The 12,035-nt window shown below is 37.5% G+C and overlaps 1 protein-coding gene across 8 annotated transcripts in view; it reads right to left on the bottom strand.

Annotated features, from left to right (window-relative positions):
• USP9X (ubiquitin specific peptidase 9 X-linked) overlaps positions 1–12,035 on the bottom strand; it is a 443,410-nt gene that overhangs the window by 24,672 nt on the left and 406,703 nt on the right. For all 8 annotated transcript variants that reach the window (XM_026513318.4, XM_048213431.2, XM_044389368.3 and 5 more), the window contains 6 exons: positions 10,223–10,331; positions 9,853–9,999; positions 8,909–9,055; positions 7,734–7,956; positions 4,971–5,191; positions 1,888–2,078 (listed from right to left, as the gene is read on the bottom strand). In XM_026513318.4, coding sequence (XP_026369103.1) covers positions 1,888–2,078; positions 4,971–5,191; positions 7,734–7,956; positions 8,909–9,055; positions 9,853–9,999; positions 10,223–10,331 — 1,038 coding nt within the window. The remainder of the gene's footprint in view (positions 1–1,887; positions 2,079–4,970; positions 5,192–7,733; positions 7,957–8,908; positions 9,056–9,852; positions 10,000–10,222; positions 10,332–12,035) is intronic.

The following is a 12,035-nucleotide window of genomic DNA, read 5'->3' as shown; positions in this document are numbered from 1 at the left end:
GCAGGGGGAGTGGGAGAGGAAGAAGCAGGCTCCCAGCGGAGGAGCCTGATGTGCGGCTCGATCCCAGAACGCCGGGATCACGCCCTGAGCTGAAGGCCCAGGCGGCCCTAGAGCCTTTTTCATACACAGTAAAGAGAGTTAAGTGGTTGTACTGTGGTATTTTAGTACAGTACATGACACATAATAAGCAATGATTTAAAAAAGTAAAATAAAGTAAAAAAAAAAAAAAATCAAGATATAATTGAGAATTTTAATTAAGAAAAAAAAAAAAGTATCCCATCTTTCCTAGAAAATTGTACATTAGGATAGCAAAGTTGTTGGTGAGAGAAAGTATCCCTTCACAGATAGATCTATTACTAGCTAGTAAATGCAAGAATGATAAAATGGGACTACTACCATTTTGTAACAACGATGAAATACTCTAGTCAATGATGATCAATGGCTGTGAGCATGGGATACAGACGTTACGTAACCTCTCCTCACTGATGTAAGCACTACTGTCTATAAAGTAGCACTGCCTATCATTTCAAAAAAAAAAAAGAAAGAAAGAAAGAAAAGAAAACACCTTGATCTCATCAAGTCTCTAGATCTCACTCCTTATTTATAGGAAACACAGCAGACTGAGGAAAATAAAAAATACAAAAATACCACAGGGATCCTATCAAGAAAATCCAGATGGTCGGGAACTTCACAGGGTAAACTACCTGCTTTTTCCCAACAAACTGCAAGGGTGAAAAATGATGAGAACCGAAGAGAGTCATAGCAACATTTGAGGTATATGGACTTCACCTGGATCCCAATTTCAAAAAAATACATAGTAAAAAACAACTGTAAGAAAATGGAGTAAATTTGAACACTGACAAGGATATTAAGGATTTTTAAAAGACACAGTAATAGTAACATGGCTATGTTTAAAAAAAAAGCCATTAGAGATACATACTGCAATATTTATAGATGAAAATGTGTGAGATTTGATTCAGAACAATCTGGAAAGTAGATGGGAATGTAGATTAAACAAGACTGGGCGTGTGTCGACAACTGCTGAGGCCGGGGGATGAATACATAAAGGCTCACATGGTTCTTCCTACTTCTCTGAATGTGAGAAGTTTTCAAAATAAAAAATTATTATTTTTTAAGAAAATTTTATTCATTTACTTGACAGAGAGCGAGAGAGCATAAGCAGGGGAGCAGCAGAGGGAGAAGCAGGCTCCCCACTGAGCAGGGAGCCCAATGCAGGGCTGGATCCCCAGACCCTGGGATTGTGATTGGAGCTGAAGGCAGATGCTTAACTGACTGAGCCACCCAGGTGCCCCCAAAATAAAAAATTATTAACATCTTAAGAGACTAAAGAATGCTGCCTCTCTAAACTATGACACTTTCTACCTATGACTTTGAAGACAATGAGAGAAAAACAAGTTTGATTGTTACAGCTGACTCCTGTATAATGAGGGGTGCTGTACCCCATGCAGTAGAAAATCTGCCTATAACTTCTGACTCCCCAAAACTTAACTACTAAGAGCCTACTGTTGACTGGAAGTCTTACCTACAACATAAACAAGCGATTAACACATATTTCATATGTTTTATGTATTATATATTGTATTCTCACAAGAAAGTAAGCTGGGGAAAAGAAAATGTTATTAAGAAACCACAGGGCAAAGAAAAATACATTTAAAGTACTTTACTGTATTCATGGGGGGGGGGAATTCCGTATATAAGCGGACCTGTGCAATTCAAACCCATGTTCTTCAGGGTCAACTGTACTACTGCTTAAATATTAAACATAAAGGTGCCCTCCAACACGTATTTTATAAGTTTAATATTAGTGTGTGGAGATGTTCATAAAGGTTTAAGCAGTATCCCTATTACTGTCTATCTATAGTTTACCTGAACTGTTTCCAAAATCCTCTGGGCACATAGTACTGTAGTCGAGAAGCCGCTAAATGACCAAAGATGACTTGAAGGTGCCTTAGAACTCCAATATTATATTCTTTCCTATCTTCTGTTTTACTCAATGCTGGTTTGTCTTCAAATTGTTGAGGATATCCAAATACATCATCTCTGGGATCAACATTGCTCTAGAAATGAAAAAATATTAGTAAGTTAATCCAATTTTAAAGTACAGTAAAATATGTTGAGACAAACACCAGTCAGTGAACAAATGATTAATCACTTGTACTTCTATTTCTTATTTCCAAAGCACTTAACTTCCAATTTATAAATTTTAATTTACAACGTAACTGTTTATCCTCACCATTTCACAGAAGAGTTGTCATAAAGGAATAATCCTGACTGTATACTGGAAAGGCAGATAATAAAGGCAACACAGCACAGTAGGGTGTGGTGTTTCACGCAGACCGAAATGGACCCCAGTGCAGGCACTGCCACTGAGAAGCAGGCTAACTTTGAGCAGGTCAGCTACTTCACATTTTTCTTTTCTTTTTTTTTTAAATATTGATTGATTGGTGTATGTGAGAGAGAGAGAAAGAGAGAGAGAGAGCTCGCAAGCACACAGACAAGCAGAGGGAGAAGGAGACTCCCAACTGAGCAAAGAGTCTGGTGTGAGACTTGATCCCAGGACCTTGGGATCATGACCTGAGCTGAGGGCAGACGCCTAACCGGTTGACTGAGCCACCCAGGCGTCCCTACTTCACATTTTTTTTTTTTTCAAGATTTTATTTATTTATGTGACAGAGAGACAGCCAGCGAGAGAGGGAACACAGCAGGGGGAGTGGGAGAGGAAGAAGCAGGCTCCCAGCGGAGGAGCCCGATGTGGGACTCGATCCTGGTACGCCGGAATCACGCCCTGAGCCGAAGGCAGACGCTTTAACAACTGCGCTACCCAGGCGCCCCCCTACTTCACATTTCTGAGCTTCAGTTTCCTCATGGGGATGTGTGGCTCTGGGGAGGATTCTGAGGTGCTCAGAACTATGAACAGTTAATAAAATATGCATATTAAGAGTAGTACTCTTCAAAAAATGATGCTGGAAAAACTAGATATCCTTATGCAAAAGAATAAAGTTGGACTCCTTCCTAACACTATATACAAAAATTAACTCAATACAGATCAAAGACCTGAAAGCAAGAGCTAAAATTATGAAATTCTTAAAACATAGGGTAAAAATGTCACAACTCACAACACTGGATTAGGTGGTAATTTATTGGCTAGGTCAGCAAAGGCACAGCTAAGAAAAGAAAAATGAGACATACTGGATCTCATGAAAATGAAAACCTTTTGTGCCAAGAAACTGGAACCCTTGTGCACTGTTGGCAGAAATACAAAACGGTGCAGCCATTGTGGACCTTAAAAAATTAAAAACAGAATTATCAAATGATCCAAAATTCCATTTCTGGATATATGCCCAGAAGAAGTGAAAGAAAGGTCTTGAAGAGAGATCTGTACACCAATACTCATAGGAGTACTATTCACAATCACCAAAAGGTTGAAGCAACCCAAGTGTCCACTGATAGATAAATAAAACAAAACGTGGTCTGTCCACACAGTGGAGTATTATTCAGCCTTAAAAAGGAAGAAATTTCGGACACATGGTATAACATGGCTAAACCTTGAGAAAATTATGTTGAGTGAAATAAGCCAGTCACAAAAAGACAAATATGATATGATTCCACTTAAATGAGGTACCTAGAATAGTCAAATTTGTAGAGATGGAAAGAGAACTGTGGTACCAGGGACCTTTGATATAGAAACAGGGAATATCCAGTTCCTGTCCATGAGAAACTTTCCGTCCAGGGATGGAAACAGTAACACAGGCAAAAAGCAAAGAACCAAAAAAACCCTAAAGTGCAGTGGCATGCCTAGACAACACAGAGCAAAGGTACCATAAGAGCAAAGATGGAAATAAGTTTTTCACCTTATTTGAAATTGTGTATTTTGTCTGCCTTGTTTACTTCTTGCCAGTACAATTAGTTATCTCTCCCTGTGCTTACCCTCAATATCCCAGAGATGTGATGGGCTACAGAACTAGAATTTCAATTTCCACTCGGAGGAGTGATTCTTAACTGGGTATAGGTGTAAGCATTCCCACTATTAGCTTTTTAAAAAAGTAAACCATGCTCAGACCCTAATCCCTGGGATGATGCGTTTCAGTAGATCTGGGGAAGAATTGGGACAAGTCTATGTTTCAGAAGTCCTTTAAGTATTAAACTACCTCAGAGCAAATAGCTGTGGTGACTGAAGAGCGGGAAGGAGGAAAGAACCGCTGAAGATATTTACAATTAGAACACATTCTGGCTTCTCTCTGCAGTTCTCACCAACACCATGAACAGGGAAAGATAAAATAAAAAGAAATACAGGATGGATATAAACATGACCACAACTAAGTCTTGCAATATTCTCTTCTTTAAAGAGCTGTGCCATGGTAAGGTCAAATCTCATCCGCCACTACAACCTAACTTTTCCATAGCTTATTGTGCAGTGGATACTCAGTAGGGAACCTAAATTTTGTCACAAGACCATGTGACATTTGAAGAGAGAAGCCTGTTACCTAAGCAAGAAGAACTATGATCTGGGGCAAATGTAAAAGCAACCTAAAAGCAAGCACAGATAATGAAACTGGCATAGTACACAACTTAGCATAAATTAGTGGAGATATATTTTAATATATCAGGTAGAAAAGTGAAAACATAATTTAAATTGTTATAAAAATGAAGATCCTTATCATTATGCAAACTCCAAATTATATTAAACAGTTCACACACAAAAATTGAGTATGTGAACTGCTGCTTTAAAAACACATAAACCATCATGAAAATTAACTGTAGTATAAAAGTCTGGTAGCTAGTGAGCACTAGATTATGTCAAGATATAGCAATCCATGCTGGGAGACTCCAGCTTTATTTTCAAATATACATCAACAAGTCCAATGAAAGTACAACATTCTGTGAGAGAAAATGACAGTATCTGGTAGCAGAATTTCAAACAGAAAACAGAAATGCTAAATAAAATTTACCTCATTGTCCTGCTTCTCATCCCCAGACATATCATCATCTACATCACTACCTGTGCCTTCAATTGCAAGAATACCGTTCCTGATGGAGGGAATCATGTAAAGTTGCTGAATCACAGAATTCATGTAACAAGTAGCACCAGCATTTTTCAGCCCCACAAATCCTTTAGGTGGGCGGGGTCCAACAGGTGGCAGATATTCCCACTCTGTAAGTGCTTCACAAGCTGAGAGAAGGGAAAAGACTCTTGTAGCACGAACACAACCATTCTGTCCACTTTTAGCTCTATTAAGCTGATAAATTAACATTACCAACAATTCCACTACTTTTCCAGCCAGCTGAAGCAGTATACTGAGTATGCATTTCCCCCTCAACAAACTGAAGGTATGCAGCAACTTGCACCACGACAGGGATTCTTATTCTTACCCCACCATTTGAAAACCTGTGTTTCACCTGGTGTTGCTTATACAGAATGTCAGAAGCAGTCTCCTGAGATGGTATAATGCTAATTTCTATGTGCCCACCTTATTATTTTTATTTTTTAAAGATTTTATGACACAGAGTACAAGTGGGTTGGGTGGGGGACCAAGAGGGACAGAAGGAGTAGGAGGAGCAGGGAGCCCAATGTGGGGCTTGATCCCAGGACTCTGGGATCATGACCTGAGCAAAAGGCAGATGCTTAACCCACTGAGCCACCCAGGCGCCCTCTATGTGCTCACTTTTAGTTTTACTGTTTAGCCATTATGAACTTTAATTTTTTTCTACTTTTGTACGTTTTAAAAAGTGTCTTCAAATTCATTCTGACATGTAATGTTAATATAAATAAACCAACGTATTATATAGCTTGTTCAGTTTTAAAGCATCCTAGGATCACCCGGGTTCATAGCCAGGTTCTGTTGTTTACCAACTCTTTTCACCTTCAGTCAAGCTTTTGCTTCCTTCATAATTAATGTAGTAAGAGTAACACTTGCCTGCCTATAACTGTAATGTTATTTTGAGGAGCTAATGAAATAGTGGATTTGAAAGTTCTGTGAGAATTGTATATCACCATGTCTCCCTTTACCTAGTGTAAACCTGGAAACAGTGTAAATATTATCACTGTCTATGGGACTGGTTAAATAAATTATAGTATACTGAATTGAAAAGTATATAGCCAATAAATGGAATTAGGCAAATATGTATATGTCGTATAGGGAACAACTGCCGATATATTAAGGGGAAAACAAAGTGAAGACACTGTGTATACTATATGACAATCTGTGGTTAAAAACAAGAAAAACTAAACCAAAAAAGATTTCGTATGTGGATTTTCCATACAGCGATGCTCGAAGGACAGACACAAACTGACGATAATGGTTACAGAGCTATCAAAGGGGAGCCGAGACTAAAATGGGCAGGAAACATACTTCTTAGTATGTAGCTTCTTTGGTACTTCAAATTTTTACCATGGAAATGTACCATTTAAAAAACAAGCAGCCTTTTTGTTTCTGCCCTCTTCGAGCCTGTGAAGGGATACTCAGAACAGAACTTCTGAAACAGCAAATATATCCGGAGGGCTGTGGTCCAAGGCCACTTTCTGTTGGCTAGCAGTGGGGTCCTCTAAAACCAGAGTGAGCACACAGCTCATCTTAAAACTGAAGGTGTTGATTGCCCAAGATGAAACAATTCTATGTGGGCAAGAGATGTGCTCCCATGTACAAAGCTAAGGACAACACACTCACTCCTAGTGGCAAAATGAACAAAATCGGATGAATCTGGGGAAAGGTTACCCATGCCCATGGAAGCAGTGGCATGGTTCCTGCCAAATTCCAAAGCAAGCTTCCTGCTAAGGCCACTGGGGTACGGAATCTGTGTGATACCGTATCCCTTGAGGGTATAAGCTTATTGAAAATAAAATGAATGTGTGGATTTGTTAAAAACAAAACAAAGCAACCCTGAACAAACAAAAGACTCTTCTTTAAAGTTCAAACAAAACAAAACCCCCACCTTACTATATATGGATTTGGTAGAATACATAGCTAATGGTTTAACCTCTTAAGCAGTTTAATCGGAATCTCCTAAAATGTTATTTAAAATGTCCTTATATTCTGAAATACAACATATCAAAAAATATTTTCATGTGTTTTTAAAGATTTACTATAACCAACTACGTCCTTAAGCTTTGTAGATAAACACTGGTTTTCTCTTAAATTATTTGTGTTTAATTTCTTATTTCTGCATTTCCAGTCATTTAATATTGCCCTCACCCTAATTTTTAGCCTACAGTCTACCTCAAGGGCTTCATGTGAGCATTAACTGAGGACATGAAGTGCATTAGAATGTTATCTTCTCACATTCTAATCTTTAAAACCAGATTTTCTTTGAGCTCATATGAAAATAATATTAAAGAGCTTCTAAGTGAGGGCCTGAAAGGTTTTCCAAGGCATGCAACTTGAGTTTTAAATTTGAACTCTGGCATTCATTTTGACTACTTACTACTCTATGGTTTGGGTTTTATTCCAGGTTTGACTGAGATGAAATTTATTTTGCTAAAAACTCAAACTCCTTACAGGAGACATTTAACAAACACTTGAAAATTTTTCTACATCAAGGCTCTTTGCTTGTAATGGTGTTAAATTATACATCCATTTCCTACACATGTTTAACTAGTTGGTCAAAGAAGAACATGAGTTGATGATGTTTCCTAAAAAAAAAAAAATTAGGAAAATAGAATTTGAACAAATTAGAGAATTATCTGTCATCACAACACTGTATTTTACTATACTTACTAGTTATTGCCGTGCCAATATAATACATTTCAGTCAAAGAATCTACTATCTGTTTGAGATTCCTCACGCAGCCAACAGCTAATGCTACAAGTAACTCAAAACCAGCGTTAATGGTGGCTGGGGAGCTACAGACTGGAATCGCCTGTTCAGCGGGCAGCTCTCCGTTTCTCATATATTGCAGGTAAACATTGGATGCAGGAAAGATGAAATCATCAATTAATTCCTACAAGAGTTGAAAAAAGATTACATATTAGCAATTACATATGTTATATAATGTTATGTATTTATATAGTTATATTTCTATAATGTTTATATCTATAACACAAAAAGTTGTGTCTATATAAATTTATCTTTTTTAAGGAAAGAAAGAAATGTCTTTTGGGAGGAAATAATGTTAAATTACTTGTCAGAATTAAAGATACCATTGTATTTGAGAAAACTTACTTGGATTTTCTAATAAAAAGATTCCACTTCAAAACAGTATTTACTCCAACTAACAAATATACCAAATTTCTCTGATTAAGTATCAAGAGCAAGTTGACTGTAGTACTTAACATTTTAAATAAGTTTACTCCATGATTTTTTTAAAAGACTTTATTTATTAGAGAGAGAGAGAGCAGAGCGAGAGAGAGAGCACAAGCAAGGAAAAGGGACAGAGGGAGAGGGAGAAGCAGGTACCCTGCGATCATGACCTAAGCCAAAGGCAGATGCTTAACTGACTGAGCCGCCTAGGTGCCCTATGTTTACACCTTTAATTGTATGTATACCAAACTAATTTTGAATAAAAATAACATGTACTAAAATGATACTTTTTGCTTCCCTGAGTTGACACACGTGAAGAAAGTCATTAAAGAAATATGATAAACAAGATGCAGTCTCACAAACACGTCTTGTTTTAAATAGACCAATAAAGTGAAAAATTCAGATTTTCTAAATAAGAAAATTCAATAGCGTGTATTTACTTTATTAAATACATAGTACCTTATATTTTATTTACATACAAAATTTACAAACTGTATTTAAAAAATTACTGTAACCCCTATAAAGATTCTTAAAAAGCAGAAGACAGAAAAAGTCAAGATAATACATCAAAGACATGATATTATAAGCCAACCAGACAGATTTGGTAACAAACATTTATCCGGTCACGATATCTAGTTTCGGACAAAACTTACTTTAATGAGATTAGCACCTCCTTTTTCACAACCAATGTGATACTTTTTCTCAGGAGTCTGAAAGGCCAGTAATTCTTTTGTTACCCCAAGGTGGCCTTCCAAGATCGTCTCTTCAACACCGGTTTCACCTGTTCTTTTAACATCATCCTGCCAAAGAAAAAAATAACAAATGCCTAACTTATGGAAGGGAGGTAGGAGGGAGAGAGGAGCCACAATGAGAGAATTAGACATACATGAGGTAATTCCCCTAAACCTTTCCATTCTTTAAAATTTATATTTATTTTTTAAAATCAATCAATCATACAGTATAGCATTAGTTTCAGGTATACAATATAGTGATTCAACACTTCCATACATCACACAGTGCTCATTGTGACAAATGCCCTCCTTAATCCCCATCACCTATACCCCTCATCTCCCTCTACCTCCCCTCTGGTAACCATCTGTTTGTTCTCTATAGTTAAGAGAGTCTGTTTCTTGCCAAAGCTTTCCCTTCTAAGCATGATGAAGTTCTCTTCACAACTTTCTGAGGGCTATAAAAGCTACGAATCTATTTAGAAATAAATTCTCATACAATTCTGAGTAAAGAGTATCCAGTATTAACATCAAGAGTTAAGTGCTAGTCTATGTACACTAATTTTTGATGAGAACAATTCAAACGTTTTCGAAGATGAAAATTTGCAAAAAGGCCCAAGATTCTAAAATGGAAGAGGGTGAAAAATTAGTATTTCAAGTTTCAAGTAAAACAAAGTATTTTACAAAACTAGCTCTGCATTCATTCTGTGAATCATAAGTTACTAAGACCCACCATCATGGAGTATATTCTTTGGTCCTTTTTATTACTCTTTGGTGTTTTTCACTTAACCAAAATGCTCAAAACTACAAACTATCAATGAATTAAACATGCTATCGATACAATAAACACAGTATTAAAGGTAACTTACCCTAATTCTCTTAAGCCAATCAATTTCATTATTGAGAAGAACTTCAGCATTGGGTATGTTTATATTACTATTGTAAGCATAATTAAGAAGGTGTCTTAAGAGGGTGAAGTAGTCGCCCGAATGCTTAGCTCTCTCTCTGGCTGTGCTCTGAAACAATCAAGAAGAGTAATGTGAATTCACATGTCCATGCTGAAAAGCCACTTTTTAAAACCCTAGAGTTAACAGAGGACTAAAATAATATGGAAAGTTATGAATATTTATTTAACAAATATAGGCTGTTCTAACTTGAATATAAGCTAAAACCATAAATTCCTGAATGCCTTGTTTAAAGAATTAATCACATTGAGAAGCATATTAAAAAATGTCTCACCCCCAACACGGTAAAGAGCAGAGTAATGAAGAAAAGTAGAGGCCTGTGTCCCATGCAACATCTGGTGCACATTAAAAAGAACTGCTCCTGTGCCACCTGGCGAACAGTTCTGAAATAAAAATGTTTCACATTTAACATATTATTTGCACAAAGTAAAAAAGAAAGAAAAAAGAGATTCCAACAAGGGTCTCTCTTTGGGGGGTAGGGTGGGGTGGGATAAGGGTGAATTAAAAGTAAAAATACAAGGATACAAGGTAACGCCCCGGGAAGCCCGCAACTTAGAACACATGAACTTAGGCTGTATGGCAAGAACTATAACCTCAAATCATCATAGAAGAGTTTGAGGGATACCCTGTAACACCCCCTTCTTGGAACAAGCTGGAAATGCTCTACTGGATACAAGATGACCTACAGTGAGCCTAACAAATCTTTTGGGCTGTCCACAAATTTTTTACCCATTGTGCTTTGGAGCAAACAACTCTGTAGGAATTCTGTTGCAATTACAGTAAGGATGATGCTGCAATGTCCCTTTTATTACAGTAGTGGTTCCCAAAGCATGGTCCCCAGATCAGCAGCATTAGTATCACTTGCGAACTCGTTAAAAATGCAAATTATCAGGCCCCTTCCTGGACCTGCTGAATCAGAAATACTGGGGGTGCTACCCAGCAACCTGTGTTTTAATAAATCCTTTAGGTGGGGCGCCTGGGTGGCACAGCGGTTAAGCGTCTGCCTTCGGCTCAGGGCGTGATCCCAGCGTTACGGGATCGAGCCCCATATCAGGCTCCTCCGCTAGGAGCCTGCTTCTTCCTCTCCCACTCCCCCTGCTTGTGTTCCCTCTCTCGCTGGCTGTCTCTATCTCTGTTGAATAAATAAATAAATAAATAAAATCTTTTTAAAAATAAACAAATAAATAAATCCTTCAGGTGACTTTAATGTGCACTAAAGATTGAAAACCACTGTATTATACAATATTCCACCATGACCCACAGGAAGAACCTGTCTCTGATCCCAGTAGTGAGAACTTTACCTGATCATTACGTATCCTTTAAAAAAAATTATATACTATATAGATCTCACTAGAGCAAACGTCGAAGAGGGTAGAGGATAGAGACATCACCTATTTACTGTTGTGCCTCAAGAACCTAGAATAGTGACCAACGTATAACAGGTGTGAAGAATCAGTTCAGTTACCAGATGCATAAATGCTGTTTCTTTTTAAGATAGTGGTCTGTCTCCATTAGAAAGTAAGCTCTTTCAGGGCAGGGCTTTGCTGATGCCAGAGTTTCTGATACCTGGAACAACACCTGACATATGGGGAGATGCAAGTATCTGCTAACCATTTGTGTATCTTATGGACACTGCAAACTACATTTCACGGAAAACTATCATGTTTCTGTCTTTGTGTTAGCCAACAGAGAGCTTAGAACCAAATTTATAGCTCAGTGTAAAGGACTTCACAGCATACATTTCATGTACTAACCTCCCTCTTGGATGTTTCTAGGTTTCTAGAAACCCGTACGTGGTCTTATAAAAACCAGGACTTTAGAATCAGAAGCCTTGTGGGTTAAATTTTATGGAACCCAAGTAAATTGAAGTCAGGAGTACCTAAGTTTTCTGGGGAGAAAGTCCGTAACTTTTATTAGATTTTCAAAGGTGTATGTCATTCACATTGTCCTAGTTTACTTTTTTAAAACTTAGGTATGCAGCCCAAATAAAGTAGGGATCTATAAAGCTAGTAATTGTCATTTCCTGATGAAATCTCCCTCATATATACAGACTTCTATAATGTTTTCAAAGAAACACGTGCCTATCA

This window comes from Ursus arctos, chromosome X (assembly GCF_023065955.2).
Source record: "Ursus arctos isolate Adak ecotype North America chromosome X, UrsArc2.0, whole genome shotgun sequence".
In the NCBI taxonomy this organism is placed as follows: domain Eukaryota; kingdom Metazoa; phylum Chordata; class Mammalia; order Carnivora; family Ursidae; genus Ursus; species Ursus arctos.
Note: the sequence above shows the minus strand (reverse complement) of the source record. Positions and strands in the feature narration are given on the sequence as shown.